The following is a 21,889-nucleotide window of genomic DNA, read 5'->3' on the forward strand; positions in this document are numbered from 1 at the left end:
GTTCTTTTACTTTGTACCGCTCATATCAGTTGCTCTGTGTGTCACTTAGGTCACATCTCCTGTATGATTCTTTTGTCTTGTTAACATGTGGAGGCAGTGGTGAACATGCAGGCTCAGCACTGAGCAGACCTAGGCTGAAGTACCAGCATCAGTGTTCTCTGTTTCTATCTTATCCTTTCTGTTTTGTCCAACATCCAGCATGCCCTAAATGCTGGGATACTTGAAATGATTGCCAGAAGAAAAGCCACATCACTTCAGTGTGTCATTCACTGGAGGTTGCTCAGGATACAGACTTCACCTCTGTGGCGACTTCAGTACTACTGTCACTGCGCAGTCGATCATGGATAGATATCCTCTCCCACACCAGGAGAAGCTGTTGGCAAAATATCAGGAGGCCAGCACTTTTCTAAAATTGACTTGTCGGAGGCTTATCTGCAGGTTCCTGTGGACGAACAGTCTTGGCAAGTTCTCATTTTGAATACTCCTATTGGTCTCTGTCAATATTTGCATCTTTCTTTTAGTGTGGCTAGTACCCCTGATATTTTCCAATGTTTGTAGAGCAATTGACTATGCCTGTGCCGGATTGCATTAATTAACTTGATGATATAATTGTCGTGGGCTCCTTCCCCACTGATAACTTGAAAAATTTACCTACTTTGTTTTCTATCTTACAGTCCGCAGGCTTATGGTGTCACCTCACAAAATCTCAGTTTTTTCAACCTTCTGTTGTTTATTTTGGGTTTGAGGTCTAGCGGCATGATGATTGCCCTCTACTAGACTCCACCTCCACTGTTATGTCTATGCCTCGCCACTCGTCCATGAAGGAGCTTCAGGCCGTCCTAGGGAAGATAGCCAACTACTGTAAATTCCTGCTGGGACAGCCATGCTGACCCACATGTTGCATGTCTCGTTACACAAGAATATGCCTTTTTACTGGAGCCTGAATTGCAAATGTGCTTTTCAAATGTTGAAATCCAAACTATTCTCAGCTCCTTGTATACTTTCATTCTCTCTGGACCAGCATATAGTTCTGGTGACTGAAGCTTCAGAGTATGCTCAGCGTCGTCCTATTGCATTGATATGCTGATGGCTCTGAACGACATGTTGCTTTTGCCTCTAAATCTCTCACTCCAGCTCAGCATCATTACTCTCAGGTGGAAAAAGAGGCTTTTGCTATAGTATATGCTCTCCAGAAATTTCATGTTTTTTTGTATGGCTCTAAGTTTCACTTCACTACTGATCATAAACCCCTGGTTCCTTGTTTAACCCTCAGACTTCCTTGCTTGACAAGGCAACACACTGACTATAATGCTGGGTGCTGTTCTTGTCTCGCTACAATTACAAAATCCATGCCAATGTGAACAGCTTTTCCCACCTTCCTTTGGGTCCTGATCCCAACTTTGATCATGAAGAATTTGCTTTGCTTCCATCTTGATAGTGAAACACAGGCCGTGGTTGAAGGTTTTCCAATTACAAATTTGTGCATAGCAGCTACCATTGCCACTAACCTGGTTCTCCACCAGGTAGTTTGGTTTGTTCAGCAGGGCTGGCCAGATAAACTTCCGGGTCAGGTTTTGGGCCTCCTGTACAACTATTTTTCCCGATGTTACTGCCCCTCTGTTTTTGACATGTTTTGCTGTTGTCCACGGAAGACCTTTCTCCCAGAGTAGACAATCCCACAGTGTTATCGCATGAGGTTCTAATGCCTTGTCCACTATGGCCATTGTACCCTAAAGTGTTAGCTAGAAGACACATTTTTTGCCAGGGATTAATGTCAAAATTGTCCATTTTGTCATGTCTTAAGTTCCCAGGGCATCTCTGTCTCCTTTGCGTACTCCACACCAGCCATGGGAACACATTCACGTACACTTGGCAGTCCCTTCTTGAATTCCTATTGGCTTTTGGTTGTTTTCCTGATTTTCTTACATTCTCCGGTGTACATTGATGTTGGCTGAGGTCACGATTCTTACACTTTCAAAGTTTTTTCTATTGAGGAGTTGCCTTGTACCTTAGTTTCTAATAATGGGCCCCAGTTTGTTTTCACCTTTCAATGTTTTGTTCCTGTCATGGCATTTATCGTGTTACAGCTTCACCATTCCATCCTCAATCAGATGCTGAGGTGGAACAACTAGTGCGTATATTCAAATTCTGAATGAAAAAGTTCGTTGTGTATTCTTTGCTGGATGACACCCTTCTCTGTTTTATGAGCACCCATTGCTTCACGCCCATGGGGGAGAAGAGCCCAGCTGAGATGCTTCACAGCTGGCAGCCACGCAGGCTCCTACACCTTCTGTGGTGTGCACCGTGTGTTGTCACCCTGGGGTTCCAGCTTCCCAGTGCTGGCCGCTGGTCCATCTCCAGCCTCGTGTCCATTGCCGCAGCCCACTTTTCCAGTCAGACCGCCTCCACCAGTGCCCTCGCCATCATTGCCAGTAGATTCAGTGCTATCTCCTCTACACTGGGACCTGCCCACTGACGATAATGCAGAGAGGGCGACAGAACCCTCCTCTCTGGTGCAGTCATCAGGTGCCACGTGGGCCCATTGCCCTCAGGCAGGCGCGCATCTCTGCACATTTTGGCCCTACTCTCCGACGCCTGCCGGCACATCGTCATGCCCCCACCGTTGGCAACTGCTGCCACCACTCCATATCCAACGGATACGTCTCTCGTCAGGCTGCCAGTGTCTCCTCTATGACCCAGGCACCCTCTTTGCACAAGGGAGAGGTGTGCTGTATCCTGCTACTAATGCGTGTGAGTGTGTGTGTGCCAAGAGTAATGTCACTATGCATGTGTACTTAAATTAACTGCCAACTGTATCAGCATTGGCTAGCCATTATAGGCCACCTGTAGGAATTATGCAAACCATATGATCTCTGCTGTGCCAACTATCGGCAACTCGTGACTACATACACGTGGGGCAGCACTGACTCACTCTCACTATATTCTTTTAGTTTTTACTGCTCATACGAGTTGTTCTGTGTGATTCTTTTGTCTTGTTATGTGTGGAGTCATGGCAGTTTTTTTTCTGTTATTGTTCAGAGTTTTATGAATAGAGCAATATTTGAGTTACTTGGATGGGTTTCATATATTATTTGTTTTCTACAGTTTGAATACTCCTGTGTGTGCTGCAATTGTTATTGTCTTATTCTTGAAGTTTTATTTTTTAACTTAGTTACTGGGGACACAGTGTAAGATTTACAATGCTGGTGTAATAGAGTTTCAAAATTTGATTACTGCTTTTTCGCTGAATTACATATAGTTCTCTCTTCCTAGCACAAGACACTTTAATCAACCTCTTCTCATTGCTTCTGTTCAGTTTAGTCCTTATTTGTTTTACAGGAAAATAGACTTTAACTGATGTTGGAATCTGTTGAAAAAAAGATAAAAGTTTTCCATCAACAGTCCTTGCTTTATAAATTTCTCCCCAGCATTCTTTCCATAATTTCTCTCTAAATGCTGTTATTTAGTCATTGTTTATGATTCTGTGACACAATACTTTTCTTCTATGATATGTACCTAACTGGTCAGTAAATTTTATTGTTAACATTTGTCCATCATGTTAAGATAAACCATTGACCGTTAGTTTCATAGCTGAGTCAGTGCAGTATCTTGGGTCTACATTGTGTCCTCCGATCATCATAGGGAATTTTGATGTGGGAAATAATCCAGAACTGGACACCAACAAGTCAGGGTGCTCTCAGTCAGAACTATCTAACCAAAAATCAGTTTTAAACTCTCCACAAACACTGATTTTCCAGTTAATTATGTCCAGTGTCCCTGCCAGTAATTGTCCTGAAAATGTACTGCCTTTTGCCATTCCATATGGAGACCTCATGTGCTATAATGTTACTCTGTGACTACCTAACAATGATTTCTCTGCCTGTTTTGTCAATTTTGCTCAGCATTAAAAGCAAATTGAGAAGCGAAGTCTTGTGCTGCCGTAAGGCAACTAAACAAATTAAAGAAAAGTAAAAAATCAGTTGATTGTGTGTGTGTGTGTGTGTGTGTGTGTGTGTGTGTGAGAGAGAGAGAGAGAGAGAGAGAGAGAGAGAGAGAGAGAGAGAGAGAGGGGGGGGGGGAAGGAGGAGGGGGTGGGGGGAGAGAGAGAGAGAGAGAGAGAGAGAGAGAGAGAGAGAGAGAGAGAGAGAGAGTGTCTAAAAAAAGTAAATGAGTTACCACAAAATAAATGAAACTAACACGTTGGGTTTGTTTTGACAGAAGCATTCATGGCAATTACAGAAAAAGATGCCAAAAAACGTGCTGAAGATAGAAGACAGCGCAGGCAAATAGCCGACAACTTTAAGAAACAAGCTAATGCTGCATTTGGTGAAAAGGATTATGCAAAGGCTTTAGATTTATACAACAAGGTACATTTCTATTCAAATAGCAATGAAGTACCATAATATTCTAGTTAATATACATCTTTGAACAGTTTAACCTGCCAAACTCAGTAACGCTGGTGGTATGTTAGGGGTTGTACCCACTGTTTATTGTATTTTTATCTTATTACTGATCATAGTGTCATTTTGGTTGTCATCTCAATTCCATTTGCTAGCAAAATAAATATCTCAATAAAGCTAACTGAATAGAACAAACTTTTTCTGCTTTTTCTGAATAGTGATTGTGATGCTAGTGCATAATGAATCACCGCTGTGTTACAGTGAATAGTAAGAAACAGTATTCTGTTAATTAACTGAATTTTCTGTCACTACTTCACCAATAATATTACATAGGAAACACTTTTCTGTTGTTCTGCAAAATGTTATCTATTTAATCACGAACTTGCTTTTGGCTTCTTAGGGCATCATCAGGTCACAACTGGATGACACAACCACAGATGAAATGACATGTGACTTACACAGGTGTCACTAATACAGAAGATAGATAAAATAATGAGATATAGGGTGTTTGTAAAGCAAAGTATTACAGTTTTAGCATATTGAGGTGTTAAGTATCTGCCAGATATCAGCGTTGTTTGTGCACAATATTTTGACAACATTTATCGTCATCTTCACGAGGTGCTACTTGAGATTGCTTGTTGAGTGGAATGGATATTTATACTTAAGGCCTCCATGGTCAGTTCCAGGCATTGTGCCTGCAGTTCACTCCTGCTAGAAGTGTCCTTAGGTGCTACTCTGTGGTCTGTTGCAGCAGGCCGAGTTTTGGCATTCTGTCTTTGGTCCGATGCACCTGTCCCTCCCAGGCACTCCATTTTTGGTCTGGTATAGTTGCAGGTATTCCCTCTGCAATCTGCTCTTGCTTTAGGCATTCCCTCTTCATTCCAGTGCACCAGTCCAAGTGCTGGCAATCTGTCCTCAGTCCCATGCACTGGCATTTTATTTTTGGCCTGGTGCAGTACCAGATGTTCTGTCTGTGGTCTACTCCCACTAGAAGCATTCTCAGGCACTCCCTCTTCAGCCTGTTGCCTCAGACTGAGTGCTGGCACTCTCTCTTCAGTCTGGTGCAGCTGCCCACGCACAGACATTCTGTTTTCGGTCTGGTGTTCTCTCTGTGGTATGCTCCCACTAGAAGCATTCTCAGGCATTCCCTCCTCAGTCTGATGCACCAGATGAAGCACTGGCATTCTGTCTTCAATCTGGTGCACCCGTTCATGTGGTGGCATTCCCTTTTCAGTCTGGTGCGGTGCTAGGTGTTCCGTCTGTGGTCTGCTCCCACTAGAAGCAGTCTAGGCATTCCCTCATTGGGCCAGTGTGCCAGGCTGAGTGCTGGTGTTTTATCTTTGGTCCAATGAACACCCACATGTGTGCTAGCATTCTATTTTTAGTTCCATGTGGTTTCAAGTATTCCTTCTGCAGTCCACTTTTGGTAGAGTTGTCCCTAGGTGTTTCCTATTCACTTCCGTGCACCTGACCGAGCTAAGGTGTTCTGTCTCCAGTCTTGTACACCTGCCCATGTGCTGGCATTCCATTTTTGGTGTGGTGCAATACTAGGTGTTTTCCTCTGTGGTTTTCTCCCACTAGAAACGTTCTTAGGCATTCTCTCTATGAGTCGGTGTGCTAGGCCGAGCACTGGTGTTTCGTCTTTGGCCCAGTGCGCACATCCATAAGTTCGTGTTCCATTTTGGTCTGGTATGGTTGTAGGTGATTCCCCTGATGACTGGTGCAGCTGGTGCTCTGTCTGGGGTTCATTCCCATTGTTCACATTCTCAGGTCTTCTTTTTGTAGAATTCTGCTGTTGCCCCCAACTGCGTTTTCAGTGATTCCAGCGCAGGATCCCAGTCTCTACTGAGTCGGTACCCAACATCAGGGTTTTCCATTACCTTTATGTCTATACGGACTCTTACGATGGTATATTGAGGTCTGTGCCACAACATGTATTTCATCATCGTTCGTGGAATGATTGTGTTCCCGACGGTGCTTAGCAATGACTGATTTAGTTGCCTGTCTTAGCTGACTTTGCCTTTGATGTTCTTTGTGTATGCTGTCCACATAACTAATTGGTTGGCCAATTTATGACATGCCAAATTGGCAAGGTATGTTATAAATTGCTGGTTTTTTGTAGCCAGGCCATCTTTCACATTTTCCTGTACTCCTCTTGTTTTGGTAGGTAGATAGACCACACACTTGATCTTATTCTTCCTGATAATTCCGCTGATTTTGGCAGAAATCCCACATGGGGGAGGCACACCACAGTCTTTGCTTCATCTTGCTCTTCTTCTGGATTGTGTGGCAAAGGGGCTGGTTGAAGGACCTTCTGCATCTGTTTGGCTGCATATCCATTTTTTCTGGTCACTGATTGTAGATACTCTGTTCCTGCTGCCACCTACCTGGGTCTGACAAAGTGTGTGTCCTGCGGACCAACATCTTCTGGCCTAGAGACTGACAGCTGCTGGCTTGCAGATATAAATCATTGTTTGGAGGTTTGCAATATGCACTGTGACCAAACAACCCATGTGCTATCATTTTACAAGTACATCCAGAAATGGCAACTGGCCATCCTTTTCCAGTTCAGTGGTGAACTTAATATTTTTTGGGTGGCATGAGCTAAGATGTTCCAGAAACTCATTGAGCCTGTCCCTACTAAGATGCCAGATAACAAAGGTATTGACACCATACCTGCAGCAGTACATGGGTTTGTATCTAGCCATCTCTAATGCCTCCTCTTCAAATTCTCCATGACCAAACTGGCAACCACTGTGCCCTTGGCTACACCTTCTGTCTTCTCACAATATTTCTCCCATGAAGAAAACAAGTTGAGGTCAGTGTATGCTGGAAGAGGTCCAAGGAAACATTAAATTTCTCTGCAAGCAGTTCCCGTGAGTCTTTCAGTGGTACCTTACTGAACAGTGATGCCACATCAGAACTGACCATTATATTAGATCTTGTGATATGTAGTTGCTTTAGACGTTGCAAGAACTCCTCCAGGTTGCGGACATGGTGAGTACCTTTCCACATATGGGAACAGCAGTTTATTCAAGTTTTTGACTGTTGGGTATGTTGATGCATCTTTGTGTACCTTTGGTGGCCCATATACTGTAGGTGGAACTGGTGCTCTCGATTGTAACTGTTTGATAATCTTGTCAGATATACCCATTTCTTTCAAGAGAGCCCTGGTCTTCTCGTCCACTTTATCTGTAGGGTTACATTCCAAAAGTTTGTGTGTGGGGTCCTCCAGAAATTCTCTCACTTTCTTATCATGATCAGCCTGCTGCAAAATGACTGTGGAGTTTCCTTTGTCTGCTGGCCACACCATGGTTTCACATTCTTCCCAGAGCCTCTTGAGTGCAAGGACTGCCAAATTTGGTGGACATGTGTTGGATACTTGTGCCACTGCACTAATGAAATCTGAAATGGGCACATTTCTAGGGGGCACCCTGCTGAGTGCCTTCAGAGCACCTCTTAGGTTAATCACAGTGTGAGTGTCCTCCATCTGCTGTGCTTTCTGACTCATGTGGTCAAACATTATAAACTGGATTGTGAGACATTCTTCATGGTGTACCCCACTAGTGACCTAGAGGCAGTGTCTATCCAGCCCAAATCTTCACCTGCTAAGGAGCCTGCAGGCGGAGGAGTAAGAGCTTCCTGGTTATCCCATCTAGCCTGTGGTGCATATCTTGAATCCTCTCTCTCAAAAGTGCCATGCGTGTCTGACATTTTATCTTGCTCACCACTTTAGAGTTAATGTGATGCTTAATCCCAGCAAACACTGGTACAACATATCCATCTTGACATCTCAGCAGGAAGGGAACTCAGCATCACCCCTTTTCTCTGTTGAAACTTGTCTAGCTTCTTAATACTTCAGCAAGGTTGCTCGTTTTCTTCATATATGGAGTTGAGCAAAGAAGAAATGCACCTGTTTGGCACAGTTGCATGTGCTGCGAGACTGGAGATTATGGACTCAGAAGAGATCCATCAAGGTGCTAGTCAAGTTGAGGCTTCACGCCAGCAAGTTTGTCAAGTGTGGACTTTCCATATCCATCTCATTCTTCCCCTTCTGTCACATCATACCACAAATCATTACATTCTCATTCATAAAACCAACAAATTTCTTTGGACATCTGAACCGTTCACTGCCAACAAGGTGTAGCTAAGCAGAGTACTTCCAACCCCACCCCTCCGAGAACAGGGACTTATTCAATCTGGGACCCTTGGCATTTCTCAGTGACGTGCGGCTGTGTAGTTCAGGGCTGGTGAACCGTGATTAACCTAAAGGTGCCAATGACATGGGCCCAGCACCCCTTCAGTCCAGCTTGATGGTAATGCCTCCTCCCACACCATTCCAGCATCAAGGCAAATCAACTAAAGCCAGAGCATCAAACCCATCTCCTCACAGGGCCCCATATAAAAAGGGTCATGCAACAAAGCACATTCACTAAATACCACATACAGGCTCTGAAATCACTGATTCTGCTGCACTTATAAAAAGAAACAGCTATTAAACACAGCATTGAATGAAGCTTTGCAGACTCTTCTCACTCTGAGGCAACTGCTAGAAACTGAACAATAAAGTGAAATGGACCAGTGCTATGTTTTATTCATTCATGCTCAGAATGGATTCCAGAACAACCTAGTATATGTTGAGGACCATGAATGCACTGCCACATCCAGAACAATAAATGGAGAACCAGGTGCCTCTTTTTATAACTTACCAAACTGCAGGCTACATTGACATAATAAAAGAGCTCAAATCTCTTTTAAAAGACAATTTCACATGCTCCCACAAAGAGGGAAACATAAGATATCAATTTGACAACCCAACAGTTTACCAATAACATCTTGAAATATTTTTGGACCAAGCAAATACCATACCACACTTATGGTTTTCAATCAAAACAGTTCTTCATAGTCACACTCAGGGATCTTCTTTATGATGTTCCATTAGATGACTTGCATGAAGGCACTACCAGAAAAAGGTTTTCAAGTGCAGTCAGTCATCCGAATGTCCAATAATGATGTCAAAGAGAGCAAAGTAATTCATTCCAAATGACAATTATACATAACACAAATTCTGAATACCCCAAATGCAAAGGAAATCTACAAAAAGAGATATGTTCTCCACATGTCTTGTATAATAGAATCCTACTGCAAAGTATCAGAGACAACCCAGTGTTACCAGTGTCAAAAATTCTGTCATGGCCTCAGAAGTGATGTGTAGGAAACTAAAATGTGTCAAGTGTGCTGGAAACTACTTAACAAAATTCTGCTCCAAACCGGCAAACACTGTAGCTATATGCTGTAATTGCATTGGAGACCATGATGCAAACTACAAACGATGCCCTGCAAGACTAAAACCGCAGGAAGCCTCAACAATAAGAAGAAGAAACAAACAGCAAATGGTCCTCAGCCCTCCCATGAGCCAACTTAGCAAACTTTCTGCTTTTAAACAAAAAGCAGCTCCTGAAAACCCCCTACATCAACCTATTACAGAAAATAATTGTTCAACAGATCCTTTTCTGTCCTCTTCTGCTTGGTAGGGACAATCTGTCACTACCCAACAGACTCCAACATCCCACCAACATGTATTCCACACTGCCAAGCAGGAAAAACTTACTGCTGCCCATCAGCAACCCATTCCAGCCACAACACAGTGATATCCTTACTCTCATCAGATACTATCACAACAAATCCTGCCAGCTCAACCCAATCGAACACTGTCATTCTTACCAACCAATCTGGAACTCTCTAGACTTAGCAAGTGTTTTGCACCAATTCAATATAACAATACTATTTGAAATAGTTTGTATGGTAGTACAACTCAATAGTATTGCAGATGCATTATTATAATAGTATCAACAGCTATAAATTACTTCAGTGATGATACAAAATAATAACACGAAAATCATTGCACTGATGTCAGAAACTCACCTCAAGCCTGCAATAGATTTTACTATTAGAAACTACTCGCCCCTGTAGAGGAATTCTAGTCTTTATCAAAAACAACATCTCCTATCATTGAATTTACATTCCCATTCTAAACAATAATGAAGCCACTGCTATAGAAACACACTTAGGCCAAATTCTCATTATCCTCTCAGCAGCTTACCATCAGCCAACCAAGCCTCTCCTCTCACCAGACCTGGAAACTTTGTTTATGACATCAAATCAAGTTATCATTGGTGGTGACCCAAACAGCAAACATAAAACTTGAGGCTGCCAAACTTCACACAGAGACAGAAGGATTCTACTGGAATACATAGAAAATTATGACAATAACACATTTGGTGCTCCAAATGAACAAACACACTACCACTTTAGAGGAATTTGTTGTCCAGATATTTTGAATATATTGCACTCAATAACATCAATTAGCAATATACAGTAACCAAATCAAATTACTTAGCTGGAGTATGAGACAACTGTTGTCTGAAGCCAACCAACATTGCTTATGCTGATGCACCAAGATCTCCATTCATCTGCACCACTGATTGACCAAAACACAAGCAATAATTAGTCTAGCACCACAAACAAGAAATCCAAAACTTAACAAGGAATACAGAAATCAACACTGTCATAAACAAATTCATGAAAACTGTCAATGTATGCTACAGTACTTCAAGATGAAAAACCATGTTAACAAATAGATGATGAGATCTCCCTCCAGAGGTACAGTTTTTCATACAATCAAAACACAGATTTTGTAAAAGATGACAACTGTACCATGATTCCATGGATTAGATTAGATTTGTACTTGTTCCATAGATCATGAATAAGACACTTCATAATGATGTGAAATGTGTCAGGTTAATAAAAAGTGCCTATACAAATATTACATTACACAAAATATTACATGAAACTTAATTCTTTTGTGTGGGGGATGGAGAAATTACCCACTTACTATATCTAAAAATGTGTCTAATAAGTAGAAGGAGTTGCCATTCAGAAATTCTTTTAATTTCCTTTTAAATGCTCTATGGTTATCTGTCAGACTTTTGATGCTATTAGGTAAGTGACTAAAGACTTTTGTGGTAGTATAATTTACCCCCTTCTGAGTCAAAGTTAGATGAAAAGAATTGTGGAAGACCTATCTAAAGAACTCCAAAACAGTCTCCAGCTGACCAGGAATGGCAACTGGAAAAGGAAATCACAGAAGCTGCAAAATAACTCAGACAAACTATGGAAACTAATTAAAAAACAGCACAGACTGATTTATGGACTCAGTGCATTAGTCTACCAACCACAACACATAGCTGAAACCATAGCCAACTCCTTAGAACTACAATTTTGAAACAACAATACAGAAGATGAAGAAGCAGAAGGTTGGAACACTACATCACTTATTAAGAAGAAGACCTGTTGCATAATTTTCACTTACAAACAAAGAAGCTGTCGTCTCCATCATTAAAACAATTGTAATTTCTTAGACTTTCCCGGCGATTTGATGACATCTCGTGGAAATCGGGTTTTCTGTCGGATATCAGCGACTTCCAAATACGATATTTCGATGTCATTACATGATGTCTTCATCTGGTGTTCCCTGAGACTGTAAATTCAGTCTCAGGGAACACCTGATGAAGACGTCAAGTAATGACGTCGAAATATCGTGTTTGGAAGCTGATATCCGGCAGAAAACCTGATTTCCACGAGATGTCATTAAAACAATTGGCAGCACAAAATCTTCAGGCCAGGATGGCATTCAATCACCCAAGTTAAAGAAACTTCTGCCCATAGCAATAACTTATCTTGCCACCATTTGCAATTGTTTTCTTAAACTAAACTACGTTCCCTTCCAATCGAAAATGGCAAAGGTTATCCATACCTATCAAAGATCCCGTATTTCCTCAGGACCATAGACCAATATCCCTTTTAAATTTCCTCAGCACAATATTTGAAAAAAATTATTCTATCCTTTCACCACATGTTCTTCTGTGGCAGTTACATAATGAGTCCCAAACAGCTGGTTTCCAAAAATCACATAGAACAATGCAGCAAGTGGTCTGAATAGTCGATGAAATACTTAGATCAAAAGCAAGTAGACAAATAGACAATGTGCGTGTCTAGTAGTACCAGACATAGAAGAACCCTTCAGCAGTACTGCTGTATAAACTTTACATCCATGGATGTCCACTGCACTTAATCCACATCCTTCATCATATCTACCAAACTGTAAATTCTATTCTATGTTCATGTAAATAATAGAAGCTGGGGTCCCACAAGGCTTTGTGCTAGACTCTATCCTGTAGTCTACTTACATCAACAACATTTCAACCAAACCAAACAACAAAATAGTATTATTTGCAGATGGTGCCACAGTATTCAACTCACATAAAAACTTCAACTATATCATATCAAACCTGATTCGTCACCTAGAAAAGATCACACTTTGATACAACCTCTGGAAAATAAAAATTAATCCCACGAAAACATGGGCCATCAAATTCATGTGCCAGTGATATCAACAGTAAGGCAAATCAAATTGGGCAACAACCCAGTTCCATTGACAAATACCACAATTTTCAATAGCAACAGATCACATACTTCAGCACAAGGCAATGTTTAAAGGATGTGCATTATCAGTACATATCAAGTTGATGCTCAAGAAAACAATAGTTTTACCTGACTTTATGGATTGCAATTTTGTGTACTGCCTCAGATACAAACCTCCATCAAATTCAACTAACTCAAAATAAACCCTTACAAATCATCAGCTATTATCTTTGGCATTTAACATATCAAACCATTCAAAATAATCTCAATTTTCAGCCTATCTCCACCTATACCCAAACTAAAGCCACTCTGGTCTTCATCCAGATCAGCCTCCTCTCCATACCAACTAATATCCTCACTAACTTTCAAATCTATTAATATAACCTACAACCAACCAGCCTAGATTATACGTCATCAGTTCGGATTCTCATCACTAACTTCCAACACTATTAATATAATCTACAACCAACAAGTCTAGATTATATGTTGTTAATTTGAATTCTGAAATCATATTAGTTAAGGTAATTCTTACCATTTCATTTTCTTAAAATTCCGGTTCTAACCTCTTACAGTTATGACAGAAGGCATAATTATAAACTCATCTTTTGACAATATTATGAACTTGAGCTCAACCATAACATACTCCCTTGATAAGCACTCTCAGGTAGTACTTGATAAAGATAAGGAGTCACATTATCAAAATATTGTACATGAATGACATGGATATCTGGCAGAATACCCAACCCATCAAGATGCCATGCCAACTGATCACTGGGAAAGCCTGAAGATTTATTATATTTTTATGCCATGCAAAAACTGTTACATTTAGCAACAGGTGTAAAAAGAAGTTGAATTTGCGATTGAGGTGGTCAGAAGCAAAGGGGTAAAAGTACATTTCTTGTAATTTTGAGAAAATTGAGTTTAAAGTTCACAGGGTTTCTGAATTTTCTTGAAATTGCACAATGGAATTACAAATTATTTTTTGTTTATATTAGACATAAAGATACTTTGTAGCATTTTCTATTTGTATGTTGGAATAACAGGTTGATGTAAATGATAAACTTTATATCACTATTTGTAAAAGTCTGTATGCTCTTGTATACGTTTGCTTCCAGAATATTGTAAATTAAGATGAATGTGATTTATGTTTTCTCTGTAATACTTAATTATTGGTTGTTATCTATTCAGTTAATGTAAAATTGCTATTAATAGTGATAACAAAACATTTATGCACTTGTCACCTATTAATGCATGTTTTGCTTATCTTAATTCATGTGCTTATGGATGAAATCAGATCGTCACCAATTCTGTACTGCAAAATGGTTTATGACCATTTCATTAAAATTTTGACAGTCCAAAAGTTCTTTTTCAAGCTCTTGTTCCAGATTTTTGCCTAATACAAGCAATGTAACTCATAATGTGCAAATTGCCCAGGCTATATTCAACCAATATTTGAGAATATGAGCACTTATTTAGCTTCAACAAAATTTTACACATCTTTTCAAACCTTACTGAATTTTATTATTTAATTAATAGATAAAAAAAATCCACTCACCAAGCAGTGGCAGAACACACACATAAAAGGCTATAATTAGGCTGAAACTTTGTCATGCTGACAACCCGCACAAAATAATGAAAGGAAAAAAGTTTATCAGATACTACATTTTCACTGTTCATGCTGTAAAACTTCAGTGTCAGGTATGACATTTTAATTTATTATTTCTTTACTACTAAGTCTATTCACAACACACAGTATCCACATGTATTATATCATTTTACAGTACAGCTCAGGAGATACTATGTCAGAAACACTGAGATGTGTGAAAATCTAGTTTTTCTTAAAGTAGAGCTGCTTTATCCATGGAAGTTTGATTCTTCAAAGAACCAGGAGTAGAGGGGTTACTGGTTTAAGACTAAGCTGGTGTTCTGTGTCATATGTTTATTGATTTCAAATATTTCCATTAGGGCCATCTTTCAGCCACTCTTAACAGTACGTAAAAACGCCATTGCTGTCGTTCATTGTCATAGCTGTGATTCATTGTACTCAGTCTATGCCACAATTCCCTTCAAAGATGTTTTTCACAGATGGGAATGAAGCATTGGGTTTACTATAAGCAGGAAAAGCCATTTGACTACATCCTGCACGCCTGCAAAATTTTGATATTGATGAAATTGACCATAATTTGTATGTTTTGCAGGCAATTGATCAGGTAAAGGATAGTGGGATCCTCTATACAAATCGTGCAACAACTTTACTTAAGCTCGGTCTGTATTCACGTGCAGTTGATGATTGCGAATGGGCGCTGAGAGTAAACAGAGATAATTTACGAGCCTGGCTGCTGAAGGCTAAAGCACATCATTTTCTTGAGCAGACTGAAGAAAAAGCAGAATGCTTGCGTGAAGCTAGAGTGCGCCATCCGAACAGTGGAAACACCATCACAGGTACTACTGCAGTTTTAAGGAGACCTATATAAGTCAGTTATGTGATGTTCATGGTCATTCTTTTCTAACTTGCAGTGCTGAAATTGTGTCACAAATCTCAGATCACACTGAAACAGCTTATGACCTAAACTTAAGTAATGAATCAAACAATGGAAAATACAGGATGAAATGTAACAATTATGAGAAGGAAAGTTGCTACTCACCATGTAGCAGAGATGCTGTGTCGCAGATAGGCACAACAAAAAGACTCTAACAATTAAAGCTATTGGCCATTAAGGCCTTCATCAACACTTGACACACACACACACACACACACACACACACACACACACACACACACACACACACACACACACAACTCAGGCACATGACTGCAGTCTCAGGCAACTTAAACCACAGTGCGAGCAGCAGTGCCAGTGTGTAATGGGAGAGGCGACTGGGTGCGGGTAAGGAGGAGGATGGAGTAGGGAGGGGGAGGGATAGTATCGTGGGGGTGGTGGACAGTGAAATACTGCAGGTCAGATGGAGAGAAGGCGAGAGGTGGAGAGGGGGAGGGGGAAGTAGCGGAAAAGGAGAGAAATAAAAAGACTGGGTGTGGTGGTGGAATGGTGGCTTTGTAGTGTTGGAATGGGAACAGGGAAGGGCTGGATGGGTGAGGAGAGAGGACAGTGGCTAACGAAGGTTGAGGCCAGCTGGGTTATGGGAACATAGGATGTATTGCAGAGAAAGTTCTCACCTGTGCAATTCAGAAAAGCTGGTGTTGGTGGGGAGGATCCATATGGTGCAGGCTGTGAAGCAGTCATTGAAATGAAGGATGTCATGTTTGGCAGCATGTTCAGCAACTGGGTGGTCCACTTGTTTCTTGGCTACAGTTTGTCAGTGGCCATTCATGCAGACAGTTTGTTGGTTGTCATGCCTACATAGAATGTGGCACAGTGGTTGCAGCTTAGCTTGTACACCACATGACTTGTTTCGCAGGTAGCCCTGCCTTTGATGGAATAGGTGATGATAGTTACCAGACTGTAGTAGGTGGTGGTTAAAGGATGTATGGGACAGGTCTTGCATCTAGGTCTATTAGAGGGGTATGAGCCATTAGGTAAGGGATTGGGAGTGGGGATTGTGTAAGGATGAACTAGTATATTGTGTAGATTTGATGGATGGTGGAATACCACTGAAGAAAGGTTGAGAAGGATAGTGGGCAGGGCATTTCTCATTTCAGGGCACAATGAGAGATAATAGAAACCCTAGCAGAGAATTTAATTCAGTTGCTCCATTCCTGGGTGGTACTGAGCTACGAGGAGAGTACTCCTCTGTGGTCAGATGGTGGGACTTTGGGAGGTGTGGGAGACTGGAAAGATAAGGCATGAGAGATTTGTTTCTGTACAAAGTTTGGATGATAATTATGGTCAGTGCAGGCCTTAGTGAGACCCTTGGTATATTAGAAGAGGTACTGCTTAGTGAGACCATCAGTATGTTACAAGAGGGACTGATTTTCACTCCAGATGTGTCGACCATGGGTGACTAGGCTGTACAGAAGGCTCTTCATGGTATGGAATGGGTGGCAGCTGTCAAAGTGGAGGTATTGATGGTGGTTAGTAGGTTTGATATGGACAGAGGCACTGATGTAGCCATCTTTGAGGTGGAGGTCAGCATCTAGGAAGGTGACTTGTTGGGTTGAGTAGGATCAGGTGAAGCAAATGGGGGAGAAGTTGTTGAGCTTCTGTAGGAATGTGGATAGGGTGTCCTCACCATCGATGCAGATAGCAAAGATGAATCTGAACCAGGTGAGGGGTTTAGGATTCTGGGTTTTTGGGAAGGGTTCCCCTAGATGGCCCATGAATAGGTTCGCATAGAATGGTGCAATGCGGGTGCCCATAGCTGTACCCCAGATTTGTTTGTAGGTAATCCCTACAAAGGACAAGTAATTGTGGGTGAAGATATAGTTGATCATGGCGACTAGGAAGGATGATGATGATTGGTTTGCGGGGCGCTCAACTGCGTGGTCATCAGTGCCCATACAAAGTCCCAATTTTTACACAGTCCAGTTTTCACACAGTCCAATCTGACCACTGTTACAAATGATGATAATGATGAGGAGGAGGATGAAATGATGAGGACAACACAAACACACAGTCCCTGGGCAGAGAAAATCCCCAACCTGGCCGGGAATTGAATCCGGAACCCCATGATCCAGAGCCAGCAACGCTAGCCACAGGACCACGAGCTGCGGACCACTAGGAAGGAGGTTGTTGCTTTGGAGCCCATCGGGCATTCAAAAAGGTAGTGTTCAACAGCTGTAAGGCCATGGGTATTAGGAATGTTAGTGTACAGGGAGGTCACATCAGTAGTGATGAGCAGGGCACTGTGTGGTAAAGGGATAGGAACTGTGGACAGTCGGTGGAGGAAATGGTTGATATCTTTTATATAGGAGGGTAGGTTCTGGGTAATAGGTTGAAGGTGTTGGTCTTCATGAGCAGAGACTCTCTCAGTGGGAGCCCCGTAACCGCCCACAGTGAGGCGTCCTGGGTGGTTAGGTTTATGGACTTCAGGAAGCACGTAGAAGGTAGGAGTGCAGGGACTGGTAGGTGTGAGTAGAGACATGGACTCTGGGGAGAGGTTCTGGGATGGGCCTAAGGATTTGAATAGTGACTGGAGATCCTGCTGGATTACTGGAATGAGATCACTGTGGCGAGGTTTTTAGCTGGAAATATTTGACAGCTGGTGGAGTCCTTCCACCTGGTAAACCTTGGGCCTCAAAACAAGTGGTGGAGCCTTTGTGTGCAGATAGGATTGTAAGGTCAGGATCACTTTTTCGATGGTGGACTATGGCTCTTACTGTGCATGTAAGGTTAGTTTGCATGGGGAATGATGGTGAGGAAGGGTTTGAGGTTAAGAAATTCTGGATAGTTAAACAGGGGCTCATTTGGGAGCAGTGGAGGAGAAGTGTGGTTGGATGAAGGTATGAGCTGAGGTAGGCAAGGTTCAGTATTGGCCTTGGTTGAGTCTGGTTGGTAGGGTTGGCGGCAAAAAAGTGTTTCCACTGCTGGAGGGACCGGAAGAAGGAGAGAACATCTTTAATAAGTCCTGCATAATTTAATTTGCAATTGGGGCAAAAGGTGAGGCCTTTGGAAAGGACTGATATTTCTGTGGGGCTAATTTCTGGAGGAAAGGTTCATGACTATGTTGCGGGTCCGTTTAGGGTCTGGATTCTGTGTGATGATGGGAGGGAGTTTTGGAGGATGGGTAAGTGTGGTAGGTCTGCAAGACAGGGTTTGTCAGCTATGGGGGGATGTGGGGGAGGTTTGGAGGTTGTTGTAGAGGTGGTGGACAGTGATACTCCAAGGCGGGCATAGGAAGTGAGCAGAATGGAGAGCTTTTTGAGGTGGCATTGTGCATGTTGCTCAAGTTCCTGCAAGGCAAGAGTTTCAATGTGTCATGAGTTCCAGGAATTTGGGATTGCATAGCAGGAGAATTTTGCGGATGGAGAGAAGGTACTGCAAGGAGGTTTGGATTTGGTGATATGGTTTTGCAGGACTATATTGGTGAGGGTTAAGGACTGGCAGAACCTGAACAGGTGGAGGTCATTTTGGAAGGAGGGGTGGTAGCCAGAGATGGGTAATTTGATGGTAAGGCCATTAGGGGGGATTTCATGAGCCAAGCAACAATGCAGAAGCAGTATATGGGTCTGGGATCTGGCCAGGGGTAAGGGAACTTTCCTGTATTGACGTAGATGGAAGGAGCAATGATCGATGGTGGTGGAAAAAAGCGAAAAGTTATATAGATAATGTAGAATTACGCCCAAAAAATTTCGCAAGAACACACACAAATATGTGTGAAAATTCACGAAAAGGATTAATTGGATGCAAAAGGGGGAAACAAGATGAAATCTGATGGAGTCAACTCTAGCAAAAGGTGAAAACTCACTAAAATTATCGAGAAGTCACAAGGATCAAAGTAAAGAATAACTAATAAAAAATGTATATATTACTGCAAGTGTCCTCAGCTCGTGGTTGTGCAGTAATGTTCTCGCTTCCCGCATCCGGGTTCCCGGGTTCGTTTCCCGGCGGGGTCAGGGATTTTCTCTGGGTGTTGTGTGATGTCCTTAGGTTAGTTAGGTTTAATTAGTTCTAAGTTCTAGGGGACTGATGACCATAGATGTTAAGTCCCATAGTGCTGAGAGCCATTTGAACCATTACTGTAAGTAGCAGGTCTGAGAGTGGATAAATGTGAAGAAGGGTGACTTACCCCATCCTCCGATACTCCCTCACACCAGCACGCAGAATCCAGAAACTAAACAGACCTGCAACACAGTCATGAACCTTTCCTCCAGAAGTTAGCCCCACAGAAATATCAGTCCTTTCCAATGGCCTCACCTTTTGCCTCACTTCCAAATTCAGTAATGTGGGACTTGTTACAGATCTTCTCTCCTTCTCCTGGTCCCTACAGTGGAAACACTTTTTTACCACCAACCATACCAATCAGACTCAACCAAATACCAATATTGAACCTTGCCTAACTCAATTCACTCCTCTATCCAACCGTGATCCATCCCCACTGCCCCCAAACTACCCCCTGTTAACTTTCTAGCATTTCTTAACCTCAAATCTTGCCTCACCATCATTCCCCAGCTCCCTCAGCATGCAAACTAACCTTACATCCGCAGAAATAGCCGCAGTCCCCCATCTAAACACTTATCCCAACCCTATAATCCTATCTGCAGACAAAGGCTCCATCACTGTTGTTTTGAACTGCAAGGATTACCTGGTGGAAGGTCTCCACCAGCTGTCAGATACTTCCACCTACAAACCTTGCCACAGTGACCCCATTCCAATAATCCAGCAGGATCTCCAGTCGCTACTCAAATCCTTGGGCCCATCCCAGAACCTCTCCCTGGAGTCCATCTCTCTACTCACCCCTACCACTCCCCACACTCCTACCATCTACATGCTTTCTAAAGTCCATAAACCTAACCACCCAGGATGCCACATTGTGGCCAGTTACCTACCCTCGGACAGCGGTATTCCACTGTCCACCAATATACTCGTCCATTCTTACACAACCCTGCTCCCAGTCCTTACCTAATGGCTCATACCCTGATAATAGACCTAGATGCAAGACCTGTCCCATATATCCTCCAACCACCAACTACTCCAGTCTGGTCATTAACATAACCTATCCCATCAAAGGCAGGGCTACCTGTGAAACCAGTCATGCGGTCTACAAGCTAAGCTGCAACCACTGTGCTGCATTCTATATAGGCATGATAACCAACAAACTGTCAGCATGAATGGTCACTGACAAACTTTGGCCATGAAACAAGTGGACCACCCTGTTGCTAAACAACTTCCGAACATGACATCCTTACTTTCAATGACTACTTCACAGTCTGCACCATATGGATCCTCCCCGCCAACACCAGATTTTCTGAATTGCAGAGTTGGGAACTTTCCCTGCAATATATCCTGCATTCCCGTAACCCTCCTGGCCTCTACCTTCGTTAGTCATTGTCCTCCCCCATCCAACCCCTTCCCTGTTCCCATTCTAGCACTACACAGCTGCTATTCCACCGCCACACCCCGTGTTTTTGCTCCTCTCCTTTTCCACTACTCCCTCCCCTCTTTCCCCACCTCTCCCCAGTCCTCTGTCTGACCTGCAGCACTTCACTGTCTGCCAGCCCCATGATACTATCTCTCCTCCACTCTGCCCCGTCATTCTCCTTATCCCCACCCAGTTGACACTCCCATCATGCACTGGTGCTGCTGCTCGCAGTGTGGTTTAAGTTGCCTGAGACTGCAGTTGTGTGTGTGAGTTGCATTTCTGAGAGAGCGAGAGAGAGAGAGAGAGAGAGAGAGAGAGAGTATGTGGTATCTAGTGTTGACAAAGGTCTTAATGGCCAAAAACTTTAATTGTGAGAGTCTTTTTGTTGTGCATATCTGTGACTCAGCACTTCCGCTATACAGTGAGTAGCAACTTTCCTTCTCATAAAACATATGTAATGGATTTTCTTAGCTGAATGCCTGTTGTATTGATGTATTGTATCTGTACCCATATATTCTTGTTGGGAGCTTCATTGTTGAAAGAACTATCATAATAACACATTTTCTTGTGCTATGCTCTCTTATTGCCTTTTGTGTTTTATCTGTAGTTGTAATCATTGGAAGCGGTAAGAGACAAGTGGCACAAATCATGAAGCAGCTATGGAGCTCATAGTTATTATAGTGTGGTTATGGTAAGTTGCACTGGTGGTAATGTAGAGGTGGTGGAATGAAACAGGCTGTTCTGGAGGTAAATGATAGTGAATATCACAGAGTGAATGAATAACCAAAACAAGTCAGAGTGTAGCAATGTCATCTTAAGTGTTAACAACAATCCTGGGGGCAATCCAAATCATAGATCTAAACCAGGAAAGGTCAACCGTCTGCTATTCAGTGGTGTGTAACTAAAGGGTCCAGTGACTAGTGAGAGACTGGCTAGCAACAGCTGCACTGTGGTATCTAGAGGTAAACACACAGAAGATCTCTGACATATTTTCCCTACTGATACCTGAGCTAGGCAGGGAATCC

General features: G+C 42.4%; 1 protein-coding gene across 7 annotated transcripts in view; it reads left to right on the forward strand.

The window, feature by feature from the left end:
* Nucleotides 1-21,889, forward strand: part of LOC126277952 (tetratricopeptide repeat protein 12-like) — a 101,721-nt gene that overhangs the window by 38,583 nt on the left and 41,249 nt on the right. For all 7 annotated transcript variants that reach the window (XM_049977556.1, XM_049977555.1, XM_049977562.1 and 4 more), the window contains 2 exons: nt 4,219-4,367; nt 15,083-15,326. In XM_049977556.1, coding sequence (XP_049833513.1) covers nt 4,219-4,367; nt 15,083-15,326 — 393 coding nt within the window. The remainder of the gene's footprint in view (nt 1-4,218; nt 4,368-15,082; nt 15,327-21,889) is intronic.

The sequence above is a fragment of the Schistocerca gregaria genome, chromosome 6 (genome assembly GCF_023897955.1).
Source record: "Schistocerca gregaria isolate iqSchGreg1 chromosome 6, iqSchGreg1.2, whole genome shotgun sequence".
NCBI classification, from domain to species: Eukaryota; Metazoa; Arthropoda; class Insecta; order Orthoptera; family Acrididae; genus Schistocerca; species Schistocerca gregaria.